The sequence below is a fragment of the Pituophis catenifer genome, unplaced genomic scaffold (assembly GCF_029215685.1).
Source record: "Pituophis catenifer annectens isolate HBS135680 unplaced genomic scaffold, rPitCat1.0.hap2 SCAF_1, whole genome shotgun sequence".
Lineage (NCBI taxonomy): Eukaryota > Metazoa > Chordata > Lepidosauria > Squamata > Colubridae > Pituophis > Pituophis catenifer.
The window spans coordinates 205,017,446-205,045,339 of record NW_027256881.1 but is presented as its reverse complement, the minus strand read 5'-3'; the positions used below and the strand labels follow the sequence as shown (position 1 = coordinate 205,045,339).

The 27,894-nt window shown below is 38.9% G+C and overlaps 1 protein-coding gene across 2 annotated transcripts in view; it reads right to left on the bottom strand.

Moving 5' to 3' along the window:
• ACVR1 (activin A receptor type 1) overlaps positions 1-27,894 on the bottom strand; it is a 195,973-nt gene that overhangs the window by 46,489 nt on the left and 121,590 nt on the right. For both annotated transcript variants that reach the window (XM_070941436.1, XM_070941351.1), the window contains exons 2-3: positions 26,926-27,091; positions 581-654 (exon numbers count right to left, since the gene is read on the bottom strand). In XM_070941436.1, the coding sequence (XP_070797537.1) occupies positions 581-654; positions 26,926-26,969 (118 nt within the window). In that variant the 5' untranslated portion in view covers positions 26,970-27,091. The remainder of the gene's footprint in view (positions 1-580; positions 655-26,925; positions 27,092-27,894) is intronic.

Sequence of the window (27,894 nt, the reverse complement as noted above, 5' to 3'; positions counted from 1 at the left end):
CCAAAAGACCTACATTTATACTATAGACAAACTCAACACTGCATTTACCATTCCATATCCCGGGTGTAGCGTCCATCATCTCTTCACTCTTAATTTTTGAAGGCCCTGCTAAGAGCTAAATCTTAACTGTGTTCCAAAATGACATCAGAAGCATGGCCAACTTTGCTGACAGAACTAAATCTGGTAATAGTTGGGAGAGAAACACACACAAAATCTAAGGCATGGCCCCAAGAACATTTTGTTTTTACTCATCTAGAAACAGAAATGGAATTCTCTGTTTTTCCAGGATGCAGAACTGGAAGCAGTCATTTAGACCAGCTAGTCCACCCTTCTGCTTAGCACAGGAATTCAAATGATAATGAACCTGGGAAGAACAGAGTCAGAAGGGACATGGGACAACATGGGACCTGCAACCTTAATTTGCTAATTGGAGCAAAGACCCCCGCCCCAAAAAAGGATCTACAACATGAATGTTCCACTGTGTAGTTAGCTCTTCTCACCAAAATAATATAACCTGTAGAAACACACCAGTGATATTAAAGTACATTTTGCTAATATAATCTGAAACTCAAATACTTACCAGCCTTGCTCGGCGAAAGAACAGCTATCATTACAAGAACAGGAACAATCATAAGTCCATTTATCATTGTAGATCTAAAAAAAAAAAGAGGGAAAATATTCTTGCTTTAAAAATAAAATCACAACTAAGCATACTCTTGCCGAGTACCAATTGTATTTGATAGTTCTGCATTGTTCAATCAACAAACATGAGCACTTTCCCAACTGCATTTAACAATCACTTGACTAACATGAAGAGTTTGCAAGAGGTTAGATTCCGAAATAGCAAAAAATACAACCTTGTAAGAACAGCCAAATGTCTACAAAATAATGCATTTACAAATACGAAACCCTCTTGCAAATTTGAGACGGTGGGCTTTCCAAGCCATTCCTACCAGTAGCTAATGTAAACAGAGGTGTGGGTAGACTCTGTGTGTGTGCCTTTAGTTAGCATTGACTCCTGAAAACTATCTAACAAGTCCCCAGAGTTTTCTTGGCAAAATTTGGGAGATGGTTGCCATTGCCTTCATCCTAAGGCTGAGTGAGAGTGACTGGCTCAAAGTCACTCAGCTAGCCCAAAGTCACTCAGAACTGATGATCTTCCAATTTCTAGCCTAATTTAACCATGTCATAAGTAAATGCCTTATTCTATAACAAGAGATATGTATATATGTACAGGATATTAAGAGTTAATTTATTCCTCCTCCTTTAATGTATTCATGTGTAATCACCCCCTTCCTTGACTCCTCCCCTTTGATATAAATAGAGAGTGCATTCACCTCACGTTTGCTTCTCACTGTAAATCTGACAGAATAAGTAGAATGCCTATTATGAATAAACTCTCCTTTAACTGAAGAAATTGCTTCTGAATTCATCATTGAGTCTGATCCTCAAAATATCATATCAAACTGGTAGCAGTCGATGGTTGAACTGACTCAATAAAATCCAACATGTCTAAGAAAGAAAACCTCAAGAATAAAAAAGAAAGACCCAATACCAGGGCAAATGATAAAGAAACAAAAACAGATCAAGAAATGATCGACGAACCAATAAATACAACAATCAAAGAATCTGAAGATAACACCACAGACATCGAAGAAACAGCAGATGAAACCGACAACCAAGAAGAAAACGAAATAAAAGACAAAGACCTCAGATCGGAGATACTGAGGCTAATAAAAAGTAAAAAAGATGACCACAAACTCATCGCGGAACTCCGAGACTTCTTGGAAGAAAATGGAGCAGAGAGAGAAAAAGAAATTGAAAAAGCCAAACCCGAAAATACAAAAATGGTGAGCGAACCTACAACGAAAGAAAAAATAACCAGAAGCAAGACCAGAGGTCCCGCTCAAAATTTTGAAAGGCAGCCATCTTCTCTTCAACCGGCCACAGAAATGAACACGGCTGAACCAATCAGAATGCACCATTCAAAAACTCTGGCGCGAAAAAACACAAAAAATAGCAAAAATTATATTTATTCTTCTGAAGAGTCAGAAACAGATACAGAAGAATCATCCACCGAACAAGAAATCGAAACACCCATGAGAAAACTATTTAAAACATTTGGCACAAGTCTAACAATTTCAAAAGAATCAATAAAAGCCGATAATGCAAAAATACAAAAGAGACGAAGAAATAAACAAACACCTCAAAGCCTGCACGACTCGATCCGGACAACGATGATGACGACGCCTGAACCCAGAGGGCCCTGCGAAATTTCCCCCACACCACAAACGATCCAAAGAACAAAATACCCCAAGCAAGAAAGCTCCAAAGAAAAGAGACGAACCACAGCTGCCAGCAGAACACCCAAGATCGAGCCGGAGACCGAATCATCAGAAGGAGAGCACTACGAGGGAGCTACAGCAAAGAGAACCTCTCCCAGTGGCTTCAGCAGAGAAATGACCAACGCGCATGCGCAGATGAACACAGAGAACTACAATGAACTTTATGAAAAAGAAGAACCTTTCAAGCTCATCAGCAGAATACCCACACCATTCTGCAATTTTCAACATCTACAGGACCATGGACTACCCACAGTTGTAAGTAATGGGAATAGTAATATTGGGAATCTACCTAGTGATTTCCCAAAACTTAGAATTGATGGCATCAATTTACAGGAATGGTGTCAACAAATTCAGATTGTCTTTATGAAAGAAAATTTATTATTTTTTATAACCAATCCTCCCAAAAGACCTTGGACTCTAAAAATGGACTGCCTGCATCACAGAGCATTCTATTTAATAATTTCTAGCATATCACCTGCCATGTACTACAGTATTAAGCATAATCTTACTGTTTCTGAAATAATTCAATGCATGTTTAAATTATTTCATAGTGAAAGTGTAGCAACAACCACTAGAATGTCTAAAGATTTCTTTTCAGCCAAATTAAGATCTGGAACCACCATAAGTGAACATTTAATATCCTTAAACAAAACCAGAGCAGAATTACATCTAAGAGGAGAAATAATATCAGAACAGACAATGAAAAGCGTTATCCTTAACTCATTAGATTCATCATGGGATAACTACATATCACATTTAGACTCAATCAATCTAGGATACTTATCCATAGAAAGTCTGTCAAATAAGTTAATAGCTGAAGATAATTTGAGGAAAAGTAGATACAATGCATACACAGAACACAGACAGGCAAAAAGAGTAGCCTTCCAAGAGAATCACCAAAAAACAATTGAATGTTACAATTGTGGATCCAGAAAACACTCTAAGGGAGATTGCCCCATGTTTCATAGGGAAAGACAAAACCATGATTATAGGGGTAGATATCAAGACAGGCAATCATCTATTGATAGATACAGATATAGAGACTCCCCAAACTACAGAGAACGCAGAAAGGATAGGGATAATTCAAGGGACAGAAAATCAGGATCATTAAATGGATTAGATAAACATAACGATGTCATCACACAAAAATCAAAAAACAATACTTGGCTCATAGATTCAGGGGCGACTAATCACACAACAAATAACAAGAAAATACTGTCTTCATTCACAAATGATAAATTTATGATAAGAGTAGCCAATCAAGAAAATGTTCAAGTCATAGGGAAAGGAGATGTAAATATACCTGGTTTAGGTAAAGTAGAGGGGGTATTGTTGATACCAGAAATATCACATAACATACTTAGTGCAGTGAAATTAAGCCAAGATTTCAACATAAATATAATCTTCTCTGGGGGAAAAGCAATACTAGAAAAGGATGGGACTAAATTGAATAGTGTAATTATCGAAGGGGGCCTACCCTTCCTTGTAACAGAAGATAAATGGTTGCATAACATCAATACAAACACTGATGACGACATTAACATAGACAGTGAACATAGTAACAACAATGACAATGAAGGACCCAATACACACTGTAACCACAAAGACACACCCACTAGTGATACACACAATAACAAAAGGCCCAATATAGGCAAACCAATTCATGATGAATGCGCACACATGTTGCATAGAAAATTGGGACATGCAAGTTTCCCTGTAATACAAAAAATGATTGAACATGCTGATGGCGTCAAAATAAAGGATTGTAAAAACTATTTGGAATGCTCAGTATGTAAATCCTCAAAACTCAGAACAAACCCAAAACCAAAGAGGGCAACAAGGACCTCTAACCAAATTTTTGATCTGGTACATATGGATCTGGTTGGTCCATTAACACCATCCATCACTTACAAAAAAAGATATTTCCTAACTATTGTAGACGACTATAGCCGTTATGGATTTGTTTATACTTTAAAACACAAAGATGAAACTTTCCAAAAATTCAAAGAATTTTACAAACGTGTAGAAACACAACACAATATCAAAATAAAACAAATCATGACAGATAGGGGATCCGAATTCATGTCAAAAGAATTCTCACAATGGTTAAAAGACAAAGGAATGCTACACTTCACGACTAGCCCATTTTCTCCTTTTCAGAATGGTACAGCAGAATGAAAGAACTCGACACTGCAAACCATGATTAGATGTACATTAGAAGATGTTGGTTTAGGAAAACAATTCTGGTCAGAAGCATTACTATATTCAAACTATACCCAAAATAGGACCTGGTCTAGCATCCTAAATAAAACACCATACGAAGTAATGTACAATAGGAAACCAAAAATATCACACATGCACATATTTGGAGTTACAGCAGACGTACACATACCAAAACAATTAAGACGTAAGGGAGATAATGTATCCAGAAGGCTCAGATTCATGGGATACGAAACAGGCACAAAAGGATATAGATTCATTGACAGTAATAACAAATTCATAGTCTCAAGAACAGCAGTGTTTCATGAACAGGCCAACTGGTCTAAGATACATCTTAACGAGATAATCCAAAATACAAAACCCAACATTAAACAACAAGACAGAATAGAAAGAGAGAAACATGAACATAACTCACATGATGACAAAAACAAAACATGGACAGGTAACCATACCAGGATAAAAACAGATTCATTAACCAAAAAGGAAGCAAGGTATCTACACGATAATGAGAGCATTCCAATAAGAACAATAAGGTGTAACAGAAAACAATTACCTAATAAGTATAAGGATTATATAATGTGTGTGAATGACGAAACACCAACACCCAACACATACGAGGAAGTGTTAAAACTTTCCATGGATGAAAGAGAAAAATGGGAATTAGCCATAACAAAAGAAATGAACAGCTTGCGTGAATTAGGTGTATTTACACCAGTCCCTGCCCCTAAGAACAAGACAATTATAGGCACCAGGTGGATATTCAAAATCAAAGATTTAGAAGAGGGTAATAAACTATATAAAGCTAGATTAGTCGCACAAGGTTATGCTCAAAAATATCCTGAGGATTACACTGACACATACTCTCCCACTGTAAGAACCGAAAGTGTTAAGACAGCTTTAGTCATAACGGCTATACTCAATCTTGATGTCTTTCAATATGATGTGCAGACTGCATACTTACATGCAAAGCTCGACAAAGAGATATATGTAAAGGCACCTCATAGCCAATGTACAAATAGAAATGAGACCTGGTTACTTAACAAAAGCTTGTACGGATTAAAACAATCTGGCAAGCGTTGGTATGAATGTCTAGTCAGCGTGCTTAAAAATATGAATTTCGAAGCCACAACTGCAGACAATTGCTTTTTTGTTAGAAAGGAAGGTGAATCATTAGAATTTGTGTTAATCTATGTGGATGATATTTTGTATATAGGCAAACATAAAGAAAAGAAAGACTTATTTGTATCCAAGCTAAGTGAACATTTCTCTTTAAAGTCGCTAGGAAGGGTAAACAAATACCTTGGAGTTCAAATCAATAAGACAAGAAAGGGATTCAAACTATCCCAGAGAGATAAAATTATAGAACTTCTGGAAAAATGCAATTTAAGAGATGCCAAGCCTTGCGATACTCCTATGCAGACTGATTTTCTAAGGAATATGGATGAATCTTCACCTGAGTTCGAGAACAATACATTGTATAGATCAATTATTGGTTCTCTCTTGTATATATCTAATTGGACCAGGCCTGATATAGCTCTGCCACTTAATTTATTATCTAGACATGTAAGTAAGCCACTTATGTATCATTGGGAAGCAGTTAAACGAATACTAAGATATCTAAAACACAGCATAGATTTCTGCCTACTCTTAGAACCCAATAATATTAAAGAACCTATTATCACCAGTTACGCTGATGCAGACTGGGCAGGTGATATCAAATGTAGAAAGAGCACCTCAGGTTATGTATTATTTTTAAATGATTGCCCAATATTCTGGTACACTGGGAAGCAAGATTTAGTAGCGACTTCCACAACAGAGGCAGAATACGTCTGTTTATCTAAAGCCTCAAATAATTTAGTGTGGTTTAATGATTTATTATCTGATATTTGGAAAAATCCAATACTACCATTTGTCATACATGAAGATAATAAGGCAGCTATAGAAATATCAAGATCTGATGCCATTGGTCAAAGGTCCAGACATATAGATATCAAATTTAAACACGTGAGACAATTATCTCAGGATGGATTCATTAAAGCAATCCACTGCGAAACCTCAGAACAAATAGCTGATATATTAACTAAACCTTTACCTTCTAAACAACACAAATATTTGACATCAAAATTACAAGTACTATATAGTTCTGAATCCGAATGCAATCATTGTCATATGTCGAATCGGCATTTAGAGGGGGATTTGTCATAAGTAAATGCCTTATTCTATAACAAGAGATATGTATATATGTACAGGATATTAAGAGTTAATTTATTCCTCCTCCTTTAATGTATTCATGTGTAATCACCCCCTTCCTTGACTCCTCCCCTTTGATATAAATAGAGAGTGCATTCACCTCACGTTTGCTTCTCACTGTAAATCTGACAGAATAAGTAGAATGCCTATTATGAATAAACTCTCCTTTAACTGAAGAAATTGCTTCTGAATTCATCATTGAGTCTGATCCTCAAAATATCATATCAAACCATTTCACCAAACTGGCTCCTATGGACAGGCTTAGAGTGTAATATTTGGATTCCAAAGCAAAGGCTGATATTTTGACCATTTTTTTTTTTTAAAAATCCAAAGTCAGAGCTAAAGCATTACATCCAATATCAAAGGAGGAGGAATCTTAACAAACAGGGATGTTGTGGTACAAAGGCTGTTCCCAACACTAATCTTACAGGTGTGAGTTCTGCCTGTTTGTTACCAGACCAACTTTACCTTTAGAAAATCACATAGCAGAAAACTGTGAGTAGCAGCAAAACTACTCATTTTTTAAAAAGACAAAATGATCCGTTCTGGTTTGGCCTGTTTTCTGCCCCCTTTTTAACACTAGGGGGTCTAATCTACTCACCCCACTGGAGTCAGCAGTAACATTCCTATCAGACCATAAAGTAACAGTTTGCAATTTCATGCTGACTGGAAGTTGGCCCACTGTGATATCTCCTGTCAATGAACTGGGCTTGTTGTATAATTACCACATTTGGGGTTCAAACTGGCAAGCTTTGTCCATAATTACAGTAACCATCACTGGGAATCAAGCAGGCATGTTGATTATAGTACATTCCGAAGTTTTGGAATCCATCAAAATATCAGGAATATTTTGGACAAAGGGGAAAAGAAGAGGACTTTGATCAACTTGGACATACTAAATAGTTTTATGTTGTAATTTTCTAGGCCTTTTTTTAAGTGTAATCTTAGATCACATTTTGAACTTACATTAATAGTTTTTTTAAGGAAAAAGAATGCTGTAACTTTTTTAGTATGAGGTACCCAGAATCTTCTTAAATATAGGTGGTCTTCAACTTAAAATAGTTTGTTTAGTGACCATTCGAAGTTACAACAGCATTGAAAAAAGTGACAATTTTTCACACTTACAAACATTGCAGTTTCCAACATTAAATTGAAAATGAATACAGCAATAGAGAGAGATGAAGGAATTGGAAGGGAGGAGGAAGGAGAGAGAGGGATGGAAGAGTACGGAGGAAGGAAGGGAAGGTAAAGTAGGAAGGAAAAGTAGAGTAGGAGAGAAGGCAAGACAGGGAGGAGAAGGAGAAGGGAAGGGGAAGTAGAGAAGAGAAGAAGAAGGTGGGGAAAGAAAGTTGGAAGGAGAAGGAGGAGAGGCTAGATTTGAGGAGAAAGATTGCTGTACAATAAAAAAAAGATGAAGTGGAAGAAAGGCAGCTCTGAACAAACAAATATAAATATATTAAGAAAAAGAATGAATTGTTTAAGAATAAAAGAGGATAAATATGTATAAATAGTAAAGTTAAAATTTAGGGATAAATGAAGAAGATGTTTATGTATGCAAGTATGGAAATACTGAGGTATATTCAAAAAAAGGAAAGGAGGGAAGACGATATTGACAAAAATTGTAACTGAGTAAAATGTATTTGAATTTGACTAATTGTATAAAATAAGAAATGACCAACACTCTCTTCAAAAAAAAAAGAAAGAAAGATGTGGGTGAAGGTGGGAGAGGAGGAAAGAAAAAAACCAATAAAACTTGTTTAAAAAAAAACCCATTGCAGTTTCCTCATGTTCACGTAATCAAAATTCAGATGCTTGGCAACTAACTCATATTTATGATGGTTGCAGTGTCCCAGGGTCATGTGACCACCTTTTGCGACCTTCTGACCACAAAGTCAATAGGGAAGTCTGATTCATTTAACAAGTGTGTTACAATTTAACAACTGCAGAGATTCATTTAACGTCTATTACACGAAAGGTCGTAAAATGGGGGAAAACTCACTAAACAAACCTCCCACTTGGCAACAGAAATTTTGGGCTCAATTGTGGTCGTAGGTCGAGGGCTATCTGTATGCTCTAAAAAGGAGAGGTGGCGAAGGAGCAAAAGGAAGGGAAAATTCGTATTAACAAATTCCAATTGTGCAATAGGAGATATAATTCATAGATGCTTTGGGCTGAATATGTTCTAGCTAATTACACGCCATTTGAATATTTTGCTAAAATGCTACATATATGATTACCGCCGTGAACTAAATGTACGCTAACTAATGGTAGCTTTTATGCACCCAGCAAAATACGAACCAGGTCTTCAGCGCGAGGTTAACTGCACAGACCTTGCAGGAACAAAAGCAAAAGGAAAGAACAATTTGCAGCCTTCGCCTGCCAAAAATACAGATTTTGTATTCATTTTATCAGGAAGCTATTCTATTGATCAAGACAAGCTGTTTAAATGATACCCTTAGGGAGGCAAATGTCAAGCACTTCTTGATATATAATGCTTAAGAAGAAATAAGAGCCCAGCTCTCTACTAGACTAAAGTGTCTAGCATAAGCCAACAAACTGTTTAGGCAACTGAAGTCCTGCCAAGAAACTTTTGGAAGGGATGTCAAGATTTCTTGCCGGCTGCCATTTTGCTCAGAGAACATAGGATATGCTGCTAGGCTGTATATTCAAGCAAGGTAGAAATAGACCTTAAAAGAAAGCCTGTTAATTTTGAAAACACACATCAACTCCACAGATGCCAAGAATGTTAGCCAAGAAGTCAAGTTTCACTGCTGCCTTTCACCTAGATAAACATGAAACAACCAGGAGGATGATTATTAAGCAAAAAAAAGATCATCAAAACCTAGGAAATACAACTCTCTGGGTCAATGAAAACTGAGCCTTCTTCGGGGGCGGGGGGAGTCAACGACTCAGGGTGCACTGGAATGAAGAAATGGCTTGAATCCAAGACATGTTTTAGAAGTTGGGTTGGCAAGTCTCATGTTAGAGAGATGTACTGAGACACATTCTGGAAGGATAATACACATTCTGGAAAGATAATACACATTCTGGAAAGATAATACACATTCTGGAAAGATAATACACATTCTGGAAAGATAATTGGGGTTTCAGTGCGTTAAGTTATCTAGTGTTTTATTCCCTTAAATCCCACAAAAAAATCTCCCCCCGATTTCTACAACGTATTTAGCGCACCTTATGTGGATTAATTCATTGTTTTAACTGGTTTTTATATTTGGTTTTAAGGGTTAGTTTTCTTGTATGCCACCCCAGAGTCACCTTATGTGAGACGGATGATCATATACAGTACATTTGATAAAATAAATAAGCTGACAAGAATTTATTGAACTTTTATATACACAATATGTCCTTTTTGAAAGAAAGAACAGTAGCAGCTACACAGATCTATCGTTACCATTATCAGCATCTTCCCTCAGCAAAAGTTATAGATAATCCACAATATCACCTGAAATGCTAATATCCAGTTTTGTCTGTGTATATTACCTCTAAGGTTGTAAATTCTAGCACAAGTCTTAACACAATTGAATAATAACAACAATAATAATAGTTGTCTCAGGAAGAGATACTGGCTTGGGCCTAGTATTTTGATACTGACTAGAAAGCACTTGTGAGCTAAACATACCTAATGTTGTGTTAGACAGCAGTGTTCTCCAAACACCCATACTCCACAATATATCACTACTACATACAATTTTGATTAAATTTATGTAGAATTACTAATCCACTATACCTTCTATACTTGTGTTTATTTAAGTATGCAGGGTGGTGGTGGTTTTTTGCAAAGGCTATTTCCAAGATTAAATTTAATTGCTAATAATTGCTGTATTACCTATTAATTGCTCTTTTATCTACATTAGAAAGGCAATTCAGACAGGTCAGTAAGCAAGACATACTACCTTTGCCAAACAAAACACCTTTTTTTAAAAAAAAAAAGGGCATTGTTTATTCATTTTATTGGCTCATATAATCACACCAAGCAAATGGTTCCAGAGTTATGTAAACATTCTTTTAACATTTTAGAGACTAGTAAAATGAATGTTAATATTAACTGTTATGGACTGAAGTGTCCTTGACCTGAACTTTCTGAATTTCCTGTAAAGCCGTCCATTTATTTTGCATTGCTAATGACATCTATATTAGATACAGTCAGACCATTAGATGATGCAAACTCTAGCCTACAAAAGGTTATGCTATCAGTCTTTAAGGTGCCACTAGGCTTTCTGCTCCCTTTTACAGCACTGCTAATCGGACCTTTTGCAGTGATGAGCAAGAACAGTATGAAATCGCTGCTCTTAAAAGCCCTTTGCAAAATGCTACAGAATAACTTTCCATAGATGGATTTACCAGAGAGAAAATATCCAGATAAAATTCATCTGCTTCATCTTTTATCACCGAGAATAATCAAAATATAGAGCTTATTATTATTAAAAAGAACCCATTCTGCATATTTAAGATGAAGCAATTAACATTCATTTAACAACTGTCTTTAAAGACTGAGGCGTTAATAATCCTTCTTTAAAAAAAAAACTGCATATTTTGTTTTTCATTCCATGCATGACATGAATCACAATGTCCTAAGAGTGAAGATTTTTTTTTAAAAAAATTGTGATTACTAAAATGTGAACCAAGACTTTTGTTTAATTATATTGTCTTTTCACTAAATACAAATAAATACTGACAGAATCCTTTACTCTAAAGATATTGCTGTTACAAGACAATGAATGGGATTATCCCCTTAGTAAGTATGCTTAATATATCATTATTTCAAAAATAATACTTAATAAGCATAAGGACATTAGATGATGCCTGTATCTTTGATTCTAGGGGTTGCTGGTCTATTCACTAAATCTGTGGAAGAGAACTTCTCCCCAGAAAAATCTTATGGGCTTCTGAAGTGTTCTCATGTTTCAAATCACTTATCTGCCATGGTTCAAGACCCCTGCATGCTTGTGGGTTTATGGATAACTATAGATGGTCAAAAAAGCTAATTGGCACTCCACATTTACCCCAAGAATGTACACAGGCATAGGTAACTTGCAATATTTGAGCCAGCATTAGCTAGCAGAGCATTCCTCAACCTGGTGTCTTTCAGATGTATTGTATTACTACCTGGGGACGGTCACAGCTGTGACCCAACATGTCAAGACAGCACCGGGTCAGGAAAAGCTATTTTAGTGCAACAAAGGAAATGCCACAACAATGCATTCCTGTCTTCGGAGAGAAAGGAGATGCCTCTTTGAACAAAGGCGCAGGGAAAATTTGATAGTTTCTAATCAATTCTATTTCCAGATAGGCTTCAGTTCAATGCTCGCAGGGTTGTAATAATACAACCGGATACTTAGGAAAACCAACTGAAGAGAAGGAAACAAAAATGTAGACGTTTCTCCCTTTTTCACTGGATTTATGGGATGGGGAGGGAATACCTTTAACTTCAGATTTTCCCCCAAACTGCTGAAGGACATATTTGACTCTATAAAGATCTGCACCATTATGTTAATTATAACTCTCTAATGTTTTTACAAGAGCCCTTGTTTCATGCACAACTCCTGCTTCTTAAGATCTATGTGGCCAGAATTCTTTATGCCCTCCAATACAAGAAGACCTGCACAGCAATAGAAGCAGCCAGCCTGGAAAAGAGCAAATGAGTTCTTCTGCAATAAATACCAGCATTATCAGTATTGTATTAACGTGAAGAATTTAACAGGCTGCTTTTCTTGCAAGACGAGCTAATGCTTCTTGGTCTTCCTCCCTCTGTGTGAACAATTTAGATGCATCAATAATTTGTTAAGCCAAGCATTTGCACGTGGTGGAATGAGACATTCATGCCTTGGGTGCTGATGGCTGGGGAATATTTAAGCCAAGAAATAGTCTGTTGAAGATATGCCCCAGATGTTTTCTTCTTGGCCAAGAGAGCATTTCAGGGCTCAGACCCTCAGATTTCCAATGCTCGCAGGCTGTAACACAACAAACTTAAAGCACAGAGATTCTGGCAGGCTGTAAGAAGGGCAAGGCAGCTTTTCTACTAACACAAGTCAGTGTTTATCAGGTGCCATGACATTCTTTAACCTGAGACACTCTTTGAGTTCTGGTGGAATAGCTGCTCCATAAATGAAGGACATGCTATTTTAGCCAGCAGGATACTTAAAATGTGTTAACAATGTGTTGCATTCACACTTACAGAAGGATTGCTGCCATAAATAGAAACCTGAGTAATTCTAGCCAGTAGAATTTCTACACACATACAAACACCCATTCCAAGGAATTACCAGTTACAATTTCTGCACCCTGAGTGTTTTAGGGGAGACTGTAATATCGTACACCCAATCTTCTCACTGACAAAAAGAAAAGTTACGGAGAATGCAACACAGCACAAGTGACAGCACATAGGGACGCTGGCTGATGTTGGAAAAAGAAATCCGGGGTCAAAATGAATTATAACTTAGATGGGACCTTACTAAGAAGTTCCTAGGTGTAGTTTACACTGGGAAGTTGAAGGAGTGACAAGCCTATGCTGTACTGTGGCCAAAAGGCTTACCTGGGTATATTATGTAATCACTAGGAGTTGAGCTCAACTTGAAGAAGCCTCGAGTTGATGCTTGAAATTGCAGCAATTCCACCCTTTCTTTCCAGTTTCCCCAATGCTATCCCACAGGGGAAGCTGATAGAATTTACTTACACTTCAGCTGAGAAGTTTTACCTTATTGCTAAACGCGGAGAGGGAAAAGCGGGGTGGGGGGTGGGGGTGGATAATTTGCAGCGTGACTCAGATACACAGCTGTTCATTAAATATGTTCACCACAAAATACAAATCTGTGCAGGGAAAGGCAGTATAATGTCTTGGGAGACAACAAGCGAGCTAATTGTAGAAGAATAGTAAAGGGAGGAGGGAAGCCAGTTTAAAAAGGTTGCAGCATATCCCCAGAGAGTAGGCCATCTGCAAATATGATAGACTAAGCCAAGAACACATTTAGAAATCTAAATGCTGCAATGCAGCCTCTGTGTGTGCTACTTCGCTCTTCCCCGGCACCTGAAAATAGAGTGTTCTTTTTTCGGTTTATTTGCTAAGAAAATTCTTTTTTGTTTTGTTTTTGTTTTGTTTTTTTGTCTCAACCAGGAAAAACAAAACAAAAAGGCCCTGGGACACGGAAGGGGAACATTCCATCTAAAAGGCACATTCTCACACTAAGGGGCATTTGGTTATTTACTCTTGAAAGTCTTTCACATGAACAGCTTTCTCTACTTGCCCTTAAAATTCACGACACTTTACACGAAATCTGTAGGGAGCCCTAATGTTGTAACTTCTGCCACATCACAAGATTGAATAGCAAGTTTAATCAGTCTCCTCCTGTAACTTTCCTGTCACAACAAGCTTTTGAGGCACAGTATAAAGTGCTAGAAAAGAGCAGCCATGAATGCTACTTTCTAGAATAGAGGAAAGGCTGCTCTGGGATTACAACAGAGATGAGCCTGCTTGACGTACTAAGTGTGAGATATTTATTTGATCAGTGACTGAATAAAATAGAACATACATAATCTAATTACAGCAGAAAGAGAGGAGAAAACCAACAAAGCATCCACAGAACCAAAAAACAAATGAACCAGGTATGAGAATGTCAGTCATGTGCAGTATAGTCAATTGTTTGTGCACATTCATAGCAGCTATATAGAACTTTGCTGCCTTTAAGGGTGATAGCAGAAAAATGACAAGAACTTCCTCAGGATAATTTAGTTGTCTCTAGTAAGAAACGGAAGATGAATCTTTCTCAAATATCATTGTAAAAGGAGCAGTGCCTCAACATGAACTACCCAACATAAGGAGAGGTTTCATTGTGGGTGTGCTGAATGTACTGTGTAAAAGCACTATTATATCTGGCTCAGAAGAAGAAACTTTGCTGGGTTGGAATGATGAGTGAGTTGATGTAGTTGGCTTGTTTCCACCTTACACGGTTAAACCAAATTTGGACAGAATTTGGAATGAATCCTCTTTCATTCTGGGCTTCAATGACTAAAAGCCTTTCTTTAATAAATCTCCTAGCCTGAGTGAAATCCAAAGAGAGGCCATATTATAGAAGTTTTTAATGCAAGAGAACTCAAACTAATCTGAAAGAAGAGATGGAATCAATTCGGCATTTAAGTCTGTAATTAAAGATTAATAACCATGCTCTAATGTCAACCCTCTTCTGACCATCTTCTTGTCTCAGAATTACATTAGATATACATTTTGGGGCATACTAAGTATAAGATTAATACTGACCATGGACAAGAAATTTACTTAGTGAATGCTGCACAACAAACACAACCCAGCCATAAGCATTTTGATTGATGTCTCCTTTCTCATAATAGCCCAGCAACCTTTGTGATACTGGTCAACCAGCACTTCTTTTTGATGTTTGTTGACTATGATGGGAGGGGGAAATTATTCAGTAAACTTGTCAGGTATAGGACAATGCCCAGGCCAGAAGGTTAATTCGCTTGTTTTGAAAAAGAACCTTGGAATGAAAAATCAAGGAGGAAGAGCAGAGACACTGTAGGACTGTAGAAATTCTTAATGTTGTGCTTGCTATTTAGCTATCTCTTTTTTCCAGAAGAAAAGCGACTGCTCAATTGTACTGTAAGCTTGTAATTTGTCCACATGGCGGCCACTGAACTGGACTGCAGCTATGTTACATAATGGATACAAGACTGTGGTCACAGCAGTCTTTCTTATTATATACAATTAACTTTTTTGATTTGAGTCCTGACAAATGAAACGGACGTTGACTTACCTCTGAACGTCTCTTTTCAGTACGCTGCGACTCCAATCCATTGATTAGGGAAGCTCTCATCACGTTGCTGGGGAACTGAGTGCAGATTTTCCTTGGCTGACCACGCCCCCTCTGTGTCACTCCCGTCAGTCTTTCCTCACGAAGATACAGGAGGTCCAAGTTCAACCAGAATCCCAATGAAACAACACAGAAACACGGAAGGTAACTCCGGAACAGGAAGCCCAAACAACGGGTGGGTATGGATTGGAGTCGCAGCGTACTGAAAATGGACGTTCAGAGGTAAGTCAACGTCCGTTTTCCAGCATGCTGCTCCTCCAATCCATTGATTGGGATAAACCCAAGTTATAGATCCTGGGCGGGAGGCTGACTGTTCCCTGAGTCCCGGAATTCGGCCACTCGTTGCAAAACTCTACGGCCAAAGGAGGCCTCCGCAGCAGCAAATGAGTCAATCTTGTAGTGTCGAATAAATGTCGAAACCGACGTCCAAGATGCAGCTCGACATATATCAAGAACCGATGCCTGAGGCTGCTGATGCCGCCGCACTGCGGGTGGAATGGGCACAAATACCCCCCGGAACGGTCCTGCCCTTGCTATAATATGCCGTCGAGATGCAGGCTTTGATCCAGCGACCTACAGTAGTTGGTGTTACTTTCTTTCCCATAGTGGAGGGGTGGAATGAAACGAGCAAGGCCTCAGTACGACGGAAAGATGCCGTTCTCCTGACGTATCTGCGGAGAGCCCATCGCACGTTTAGAGTGTGCCAGTTTTTTCCCTCGGGTTCCGAGGATCCGGGCAAAAATTCGGAAGAATGAGCTCCTGGGCCCGGTGAAACCAGGAGTTCACCTTCGGTGAGAAAGAAGGGTCCAACCTCAACACTACTCTATCTGGATAAAACTGGCAAAGATCACTTCGAACCGACAAGGCGGTCAGTTCAGAAATCCGCCTTGCCGACGTTATTGCTATTAGAAATGTAAGCTTGAACGTTAAGAACTTCAACGGGATAGAAGCCAGCGGCTCAAAAGGAGGCGAGGTAAGTGCTTGGAGTACTAGAGTTAAGTCCCAAGTAGGGAAACGGTGGACTACCGGCGGTGACATATTAGAAGCACCATGCAAAAAACTCCGGATACACGGGTTCTGCGTCAATGAACGATGAGGTTCACACACCAGGACAGTTGCAAGCGCCGCCACCTGACGCCTCAATGTGGCCGGCTTCAGACCTTTAGCCAAACCATCCACAAGGAAGTCCAACACATCAGGGATGTCGGCCGAAGTCGGATCCACATGGTGTCCCGAACACCAAATCGAGAAGGCCTTCCAAGAAGCTTGGTATATACACTTCGTCGAAGGGTGTCTGGCCGACTGAATAACCTCAATGGCCGAGTCCGATAGTCGGTCCTTCTTCAGCAGCCGCCTCTCAAGTGCCAGACGGTCAATCGGAGCCACTGGGGCTCTGGGTGGACGATGACCCCCTGGCGGAGAGAGACGACATGCTGAGGTATTGTCCATGGTGGAGAGATGGAAAGGCTCAATAGGTCCATGTACCATGGTCTACGCGGCCAACAAGGAGCCACCAATAAGATTTCTGCCTGTTCTAGCAACACCTTCCGGATTACTTGAGAAATCAAAGGAAGCGGAGGAAATGCGTACAGAAGCCCGTCCGGCCACTGGCACCTCAATGCGTTGCAACGCTCCGCCCCTGGCACTGGTAGTGGGTGAAATATCTTGGTAGTTGTGCGTTGCTGGGAGTGGCGAATAAATCTACGAGTGGCTTTCCAAAACGCCAAACTATGTCCTGGAAGATGTCCGGATGGAGTTGCCACTCGGCCGGGTCGATGCGTTCCCGGCTGAGCCAGTCCGCTTGCACGTTGGAAATTCCAGAAATATGATCTGCTCTTAGAGACGCTGTGTAACGTTCCCCCCGGGTTAAAAGCAATTCCGACTCGATCATGAGGCTCCGGGACCGAGTGCCTCCCTCTCGGTTCACGTGAGCCTTGGTTGTCATGTTGTCCGTCCGGACCAACACGTGACGGCCCTCCAAGACTGGACGGAAATGCCAGAGAGCAAGGCAAACAGCTCTCAACTCCAGCCAATTGATGCTGTTCGCCTTCTCTGACGAGGACCAACGCCCCTGGACTACGTGATCCAGAAGGTGAGCCCCCCCAGCCCACCAGACTGGCATCTGATGTCAAAACCAGTCGGTCGACTTCGAGGAAGACACATCCCCGGAGAAGAGCGGGGGACGTCCACCACATCAGTGATGATCAAAGTTGAGGTGGAAGCCGAACTGATGACGGAGAAGTGCTGCGATTGGCTTTCTGAAATGGGAGCAGGAACCATTGCAACGATCTCGTATGTCTGCGTGCCCAGGGAACGATATTGATGCAGGACACCATTTTCCCTAAGACCTGGGACAGGCGCCGAATTGGAACTGTCCGGTGACAGGAAGACCTGGCCTTTGGTTGTATCTATCACCGCCCCCAGATGAAGAATCCTTGTCGTTGGAACCAGATGACTTTTCTTGTGGTTTATGGTGAACCCGTGATTCTGAAAGACTCTTAGCACTGTCTCCATGTCGCTCGACGCTTGATGCGGAGAAGATGATAGGACAAGGATGTCTAGGTAACACAGAAGACGAATTGGTAGAGCCCTCAGGGATGCGGCTACCACGGAGACAAGTTTCATTAAGGTTCTGGGAGCGGAGGAGAGACTAAAGGGCATCGCGCAGTATTGATAATGGTGAGAGTTGTGGGCTTTGGCTCCGCGGACTTGCTTCTAAGGCGCCAAGAGTAACTTGAGGAAGGCGGCGGTGAAACGCCCGGCACGAAGGACGGCGGCGATCCAAAATGGCGGCCGGCAGCTCCGATCGCTGACGAGATACAATTAAAGATTTGGGGATGCCTGGACCTCAGAGCCTGTCGGAAGCATGGAGAGACGCTCGGGAGCCGCCCAAAACCTCGGAGCTGAGGCGCTTGTGGTTATCCCAGCTCGCCAGGAACCCAACGAAGCGCCGGCGGCTAACGGTGGTCGCGGATCCGCCCAGGCGGGTCGGAATCCGGATAGCTGCCTCGCTGATAGATTGAAAGGAAGGAACGAAACGGCCTGGAGCCCCAGGCACGTTATCGCTCCCCCAGCAGCCTCACCAATCCCACGATGCAGCTCCAATCACACAGAGAAGGGGAGAAAAATAACAAACTAAAATAAAATATTAATTACGAAAGCAGCCAAGGATTTTGAATAAATTTGTAAAAGAGCTATGTGAAACACAAGTTCCCTCAGTCACTGAGTGAGAAAGACTGACGGGAGTGACACAGAGGGGGCGTGGTCAGCCAAGGAAAATCTGCACTCAGTTCCCCAGCAACGTGAAAGTCCAATCAAGTCTATATAAACGTATTATACAATGGTATACAAAATTTGCAAAAAAAAATTTGCAAATTTTTTTCATTCCTGTTTCTCATTCCTGATCTGGATGAAATAAAGCACATTTTTGCACAGACTGAATCCAAGCAAAGAAGCCACTAATAATACCAACATTTCATCAAGGTTTCTAACTTTCCTCCTATAAGGAATGGGGAAGACTTTTCAAAGTGAGGTTACTCCAGTGGTGAAATCCAAATTTTTTTACCGGTTCCGTGGGTGTGGCTTGGTGGGCATGGCAGGGGAAGGATTCTGCAAAATCTCCATTCCCATCCCACTCCAGGGGAAGGATGCTGCAAAATTCCCATTCCCTCCCCATTCCTGAGGAAAGGATATTGCAAAATCTCCATTCCGACCCCACTCTGGGGCCAGCCAGAGGTGGTATTTGCCGGTTCTCTGAACTACTCAAAATTTCCGCTACTGGTTCTCCAGAACCTGTCAGAACCTGCTGGATTTCAACCCTGGGTTACTCTATCATAAAAGTAACACTCAGCCCAACTTTTATATCCTTCTGCATTAAATAAATCCCTGCATCAGGATTACCTTTAATAAAAAGACAAAAAGCTAGAATCAATCTAAAGTGATAGAACCTGAAAGTATTGAACTTTCCTGTAATATAAGGAATCCTTTGACACTCCATCAAAAGCTTTCAAAACACCCAGCTATTTTACTTCCAATAAAACCTATCAGCCCAGACTTAGTGAAAGCGAGCAAACACCAAGGGATAAAAGTGCCTAACACATATGAGTTTAAGAATGCTCTCTTAATATATCTGTTACACATGTACTTAAACTACAAAAGTATTGAGCTCTTTGATCGGTCAATTTCTGCACAATATCCCCAAGTCTCTGGAGGTAATTCTTTCCTGGGAAAAATAGAAAGGGTGGAGAAATATGTAAGCTTGTTTTAAAGCTGCTGTATACAATAATTGGGCTCTGTCCTGTTAGTTTCTCAGTAGGCAAATATATATACAAAACAAGAAAAAGGAATATTGTATTACTAATACTTGTAACTATCATCAGCGGTATTCCTATGCAAAGTTACCCTAATTTTTTTTTTTTATTGAAAAAGTTTTCAAATACAATTTTTTTCCCCTTTTTTCCTTCCCCCCCTCCTCCCTAACCCCCCCTCGCCACCCATCCCCCCCGTGACTTCTTCACACCAAAAACCTAATTCATAACAGATTACATAATATTTTACCATCGCCTTACTCCCTCCTCTATATACTGACCCTTACTTACTAAAAATATTATTAATATTGTTACTTTCCCCTTTTACCATACATTTCAAAAAAAAAGCAGTCTGCTATAACATTGTATGATAACTTCTAGTTTAGCATAATATTATTATAACTCCCAATTTAGCAATAATCTGCCCTTTTTGTCCTCCCCAAAACTTATATCTATATATTATTACAACATTTCAAAGCAACCTTCCATTTTAAGACTGTATAATAAATCCTACTTTAACATTTATTCTTTGTATATATTAATATAACATTTCAAAGCAGCCTTCCCCATAAATCCTAATTTAACATTTATTCAACTCTATCCATTTCCTCCACTACCCTAAATATATCACTTAAACATCCCTTTTCTTAAGCTAATCCATCAGTAGACTAACATATTTCCACCCACTTTCCTACAAAATTATCATGCACAACAATTCTTAATATCTTCAATCCACTGCCCACTCTGCTAATATATATATATATATATGTATATATTCCGTTATTTAAAAGAAAAAAAGACAATAACTTTAATTTTATAATCCATATAATATCTTCTTTGATGTCTTTCCACTGGATTGTTGAGTCCCTCATCCATAATTGGGTAACGTAGCATCCTGGTGCAACAGTTTGTTCAAAGTCTTCAGTCATCATCTGCCCCCATCAGTAATGAATATCCTCATATATATATAAAAGTAAAAACAACCACCCGAGTGACATTATGATTGTATTCCATATAGTTGTAATTGTGACTTTCATCAGGATTATTAATTCCCATCATCGTAATGGGTAACAACCAGATCTTCTGCATGCCCCAACGTAGCTCTCTTGCCTTATAGCTCAGAATAGTTATAATATATTTATCAATACAAGAAAAAAAAACCAAAATAGATAATTCAAATCCGACAGTTTAAGGCTCTTTTCACATCCCAAAATTACGGCATTGCAGAGGTCTGTCACTGTCCTCAGGATGATTTTAACCAATACTTCGCCTCCACTATCTTTTCACATATTCATTCATTTTTTTAAAATCACTGGCTTCACCGTTGCTTAATTTAGAAATTTCTGTTTTTATGAGACCTATTTCTTTTTTTCTTTTCTTTTTGTGGGTTTAATTTCCATCCTGTTTTCCTTTCTACAAGTTGTATATCAACTGATCGGTTTTCATTCTGCTTTATAAGTTGATCTTGTTGGTTTTGTTTTTGTATCTCATATTTCTTTTTTGCCAATTGCATGTCAGCTAATTGATTTCCATACTTGTCTTTAACTTGGTGAATCATCACGTTGAAATCAGATGCCGCTTCTCTCATATTTGTAGATAATCCAGCTGGAGTATCGAGAGAATCCAAAGACAATTTGTCTACCGCAACCTCTGTAATTCGATGTTTTCCCTTTATTTCCAACTCCTTCTGCTTATCCTGTATTGTGCCTATAGATGTTAAGTTCATTTTCAAAAATTTTTGATAAAATTCTTCCGCTTTTTCAACAGTATCTAATTGGTATCTTTCTCCTTGATATCTCAATATTATGCCAACTGGGGCATCCCACCTAAATGGAATATTTCTGTATTTTAACTCAGTCACCAGAAAACCAAATTTCTTCCTTTCCATTAACATCTTGGGGGGGAGCTCTTTGTAGATCCATATCTTTCTTCCATACAATTGCAAAGTAGAGTTGAAGGAATTTTGCACAATATTGTTCCTAATTTCCTTATCTGTAAAATAAATCACCACATCTCTAGGCAATTGCCTTTGCTTTGCAATCCAGGAGTTTATTCTGTACACTCTGTCAATCCTACAAAACACTTCGTCAGGTTGAACCTTTAAAATCCCAGCCAGAATTTCAGAAGATATTTTCCTTAAATCATCTCTGTTATTTTCCTGCAAACCTCTGAGTCTGATCGCATATTCTGTAAAATTGTAATGCACCATTAGGACCTCTCTTTCAATCCGTTGTTGTAAATTTTCTGCATTGCAAGACTTTTGTTCACCCTCCATTTTAGATTTTTCTTCTGAGCTATTGTCTTGAATATTTGTCAAATCATTTTCAATTTTTTGTATTTTATTATCCAAATTGTCCTCAATTTCTTCCACTTTAGACTCTAATAAGTTAGTATTTTCATCCAACTTAGTCATAAATCCTACAAAACCATTAGCCATTTTTATAATCTTTTGATCCAAAATATCAAACTTTAATTGCACTAATTCTTTAATTTCCTGCTTAAATTTTTCAAAGTTCTGATTCACAATCTCATCCCTTCTTACAATCTCCTCCAAAAGAAATTCAATTATATTAAAATCAGTTTTCTGAGACTGGAGCTTTAAAACTTGGTCACGTAATTTGTTAATGGGGGAATCCCCCCCCCATTGCTTGTTTGTCCGGCTTTAATGCCATGTTTCAACACAGACAAACTATTTTTTTTAAAAAAAAAAAGAAAAGAGAGGCAGCAGAGAAAAAAAAACTTCTTTCCAACCAAGATCAATATCAAATCTCCAGGAAGAGAAAAAACACAAAAGTAGAGCTTTATTTTCAAGTGTAGCCAAAAATATTTATTCAGCTACTTTGTATCTCAATAGGAAACGGAAGGACTCTCCCTTTCAGCCCCTTCTCAAGCCTCGGCAATCGCCCTTTTTAAAGATTCTTTTTTCCTTTTCCTTTTCCTTCTTCAATAATTGTTATAAAATAAGTGAGATACTTGCAATTCAGGGTCACAGGTCCAGCTCAAATCCCTTCAAATGTAACCAGGAGCATTTATTCTGCTACTTTGTAACTTAATAGAAAACGGAAGGACTTTCTCTTTTCAGCTTCCCTACTCCAGTTTCGGCAATCGCCATTTTAAAAGGTCTTTTTTACTTTGTTGAATATCCTTTGCGAAATAAGTATTAATACTTGCAATTTAGGGTCACAGGTCCAGATCCAAATCTCATCATCTTTAGTTAATCTGTTAAATATCTTAAGAAGCTTGTCTTCGTAGCCTTGTTCTGCAAAAAGGCAGAAGTCTCCCAACGCCCGGAGCGGGCGGCGAGTGCTATAGGGAGCTTCCTCCGCCCGCCCCCAAGAGTAAAAAAAAAACCCCTGGGGGCTACGGAGAGCTCTACCTACACTCACCTGCTCTATCCCACATTTCCTCCTGGAAATGGGGTTTTTCGAGCCGCCTTTGTGCTGTACAGGCGGCTCTTTACAGGCGAAGGGGCTGGCGGTCCCGAGAGACCGTCTGGTGGCTACCCAAAGTTACCCTAATTTTGTTATTTTAACTAGGCTTCAGTACTTTTGCAAGGTCCTTGGATAAACTGAAATGTATTAAATGTTCCTAGAAGGAGCACATACATGCAATACATAAAGAAATTTCTGTAATTTCTGCTGTTCACTTCTCAAACATGTAGGAACTCTACTGGTATCCATCCACTAATTCACTAATTGCATTCACTATTGCATGAATCTGTCCTGTTTACAGCTCTCACTGTATCAGGAACGCTGCTCAACACAAGATCTTTTCTTAGGACAATGGGAACATAATAAATTCCATAATAAATTCCTTGGATATATTTTATACCTTTGTAGTCCAGTTACCCACATTAAGTCAATGGGAAAGCAAATCTTGACTGGCTATCTCCATGCCTTTATTTTGCCATGAAATATAGGTAAAGTAACCCAAACAACTATTAGGCTCTACTGTCTACTTTGTTCAGTAAACAAATAGTTACAAGATTCTCTAACAGCTTGGCCATAAATCCAAGGCAGGACTTTAGAGGAAAATATTGGCTTTTTGCAAGCTGTAATAATAAAAGTCAAGGATTACGCTGGAAAAAAAATGGAACTAAAATTCAATATAAAGACTATCAAACTAATGACACAGATACAACAGTCTTAGAACTGACAATGCAGATGTCAAAATGGTAGATAGCATCTGCCTTTTAGGCTCAACCATCAATAATAAAGAAACAAGCACTCAAGAAATATGATGCAGATTAGCAATAGGTAAAGCAGCTATGAAGGCCTTGGAGAAGATATCCATATGCCATGATGTCTTTATACTTATAAAAATCAGAATCATGCAAGCCATGTATCCCCTGTGACACTCTATAGAAGTGAAAGTTGGACTTTGAAGAAGTAAGCTAGGAAGGATATTGAACCTTGGTTTTGTAAAAGACTCCTGAGAATACCGTGTCCAGTCCAGAAAACAAATAGATCACTGAAGAAAAAAATCAACCCAGGGGTCTCATACCAGGTACAAATGACCAGGCTCAAATTATCATACTTTGGACACATTATGCAACTACCTATCTCTGTGAAGAAGCTTTAATGCTGGAAAAGGTGAAAGGAAAAAAAGGAAGAGGATGTAGTAAGGTAGCTAGACTCAGTTACAGTAACACTAAGTGCACCCTTGGAGGACTTGAAAGATAAGGTTAGGTTATGCTGTTGCTAGGAACTGACAATTTGATGGCACACAATCAATCAATGATCAAATCTAGGTTCCAGAAAAAGCTAATTTCTTCTATTCTCTCAGGAAGTGTCTCAGGGATTCACCTCATTCTTGCTTCTCCACCAAAAAGCACTTCACTGGAGACACTGCCACTCCAGTGACCCAAAATAATCATTTCCCGGGGTATCATTTGCCCTTAAAGTTAACTCTTAAACTTTTAACGTTCAGTGGTTTCAAGGTGCTTGGATCATCATGAAACGGTGCTCCTCGAAGATTTCATTCACATCTTTTTCAACTGGAAAATTCAAAAGCGAAGCTATTTCAAGATTCTAGGACACTTTAGATTAGCAACCCTCAGGGATTCCTCTTCCCTCTCACTGTTAAGAGACAGGAGAACCACAGGTAATTGTTATATAGGAATATGCGTATATGCAAACAGGAGAGGGGTATCTGTGCAAATGTGCTGGGAGGTTTGCATACCAACAGCGGGCTGTGGCTTTTCTTGCTGCCAACACAGAGACTTCAACAAGCTTGGTCAGGTTCCTATTTATCAATTAAGCCATAAAATGTACCCCACCCCTGTAATAGATGAGAAACCATAGACGCTTCAGGTTTAACTCAGATTAAAGACCCTTTACCGAAGGCTTTTGGAGCTCTGTCCCTGAAATTGTCACAAGGCTCTAAGCAGCCTCACGATGTTGATAGGGATGACCTAAAAAATAACTTTAACTGCATGTTCAGGAAAAAAAGAAAAGAGGCCCTGCAAGAAGGAACATTAGGATGCCATGGCCGAAGATGAAATAAAGACCAGGTTTGCCCAAAGAAGCAGCACATATTAAATCTAAACTGTGGTCAATTATTATTTATAATGTTGTTGTTGTTAGTTGTGAAAGTGTGTCTGACCTATCGCGACCCCATGGACAATGTTCCTCCAGCCCTACTAAGCAGGTATATACAAAAGTATAAGCCGCCCTGAGTCTCTGGAGAAAGGTGGCATATAAATTGATATAAAGTGATATAAGAAGCAAAGAACAGCTGGGTACCCTACAAAGCCTCATTGTTATTTTGCTATACCATAATATACATTAAAACGTAAATAAAAAATGATTTATAGATTAGATTCAGAAGGCCATTCAACTCAACATTGACTTGGATTGAATGTAATGGTATCCTGAATTTCTCATGTTCAAAGGATAATTAATTTTATTTCACCGATTAACTAACATAGCAAATCAAGTGTATTCTCTCTCACTTTGAAGCAATCATTTTTGACCTTATATCTTTCAGATATATTGTGCTAAAATATTTTTCCTACTGCTTTAGCCCCCATGAAACCTGGAGTATAGCATATCTCGAGAGCTGATATATGAATTTTAATATATTTTACTTTTACCCTAAGAAATAGTGAGAGCCAATTTGTTGTGCTTAAGGCTTCAGACTAGAACTTGAGACTTGAATTCTAGTCTAAGTCACAAAGCCAGTTGGTTGTCCTTGGGCCAGTCATTCTCTCTCAGCCCTGGGAAACAGGCAATGGCAAATCAGATCCCAAAAAACCTTGCCAGAAAACTGTAGGGGCTTGTCAAGGCAGGGGCCAGGAGTAAAAAAAAAGGGGGGGGGAAGGGGAAGGGGAAGGGGAAGGGGAAGGGGAAAGGAAAGGAAAGGAAAGGAAAGGAAAGGAAAGGAAAGGAAAGGAAAGGAAAGGAAAGGAAAGGAAAGGAAAGGAAAGGAAAGGAAAGGAAAGGAAAGGAAAAAGGGGAGGAAAGGAAAGGAAAAAGGGGAGGAAAGGGGAAAAAGAAAATGCCAAAAAATAATGTATTCCGTGCATCATCATATTTACTGATTCTTTATCTACTAGATAAAGATCTAGTAGATAAAGCACCTGATAAAATGTTTATAATTAAACAAAAATAAAAGCTTGAAATGAAAAATTGAAAACAATGTGATACATCCAATATTTTACTATTCAACTGGAACAGCTGGACTTTCCCTTGATTCTTAACTCTTCTCTACCATGTTTCTTTTTAATCTAAAGGGTATCTTTCCAACAGATTATGGATGCAATGAAATACATACCTGATACAACGCTTCCATGTAAATATCCTGTAGAAAGCAGATTTATATATGTATATGTATACATATCTATCTATCTATCTATCTATCTATCTATCTATCTATCTATCTATCTACTTATACGTATATGTATATACAGACTGACACACTGTATTTTTTACTTAATGAAGTTTCCATTCTATATATACTTACTTAAGAATAAATCCCAGGACTGAACTGCGAGCCGTATAACCCATTTCAGCAAAATCTGATTGAAGGTCTGCACGTCACAATTTATGAGGATTCCTTCTGCCCAGTTTGGGGGGCAATTTCTGTTGCAGGATATTACTTCTTGCCATGAAGTAAAATTTCTGTTTTTCTGGAGCAAAGGCAAAAATAGTATATAACCTGATCAATATTGTTCCCAAGAACAAATTGTTTCCTTTTACAAATAAAAGAGTGACTAATCAAAGAAGAGCTGTGTTTTAAATAAAGGGCACCATAAGTTATATATGTCTCTTGAATTACTTTATTTGACTTCTGTTATATATTTTTTTTAAGTTGTGAAAAGCCACAGTGGTCGCCAGAATTCCTTCCACAACCCCTCTTATACGAAGGGATACCTGTGTACATGCAAGCCTGTTTATAGCTTATAGCTATCATCACAGCCTCTTCCACCGGTGCCCTTTGCAGCAGAAATTCAGCGGAAAACGAGATGAGACAGAATTTGTTCTGCAATTAAGCTCAGACGGCAGAATCTTCTCTTCTCCAAAGAGAGGTTACCTCTGTCAGCCACCTTTAGATCTGTCCCATCATGTTTGAATGCTTGTCATTCGCCGGACATCGAAAAGGGGTAGGACCAGAACCCAAAGTGAACCTGCAAAGTTTAAGGTCTCCCCACCCACTCTTTTGCTTCACAAAATGCAAAGAAATTAAAAAAAAAAAAACCCTAGCAACAACCTTTCCTCAATAAAACGCAACACAAATGTCTGGTTTTGTTCATTCTGAAAGTCGCAGATGCGGATAGTAGGTGACATGTGGTTCCCAAGCTGCTCTTTTTGAGCTCATATTTTAGAGAAAGGATCGGCAATCCACAGCCCCCATATGGCCCAATTTCATTTTTTGCAATCAAGAAAGCCCCCGCCTCCCAAGTTTGTATTGCCAAAATTTAGAGGAGAACCT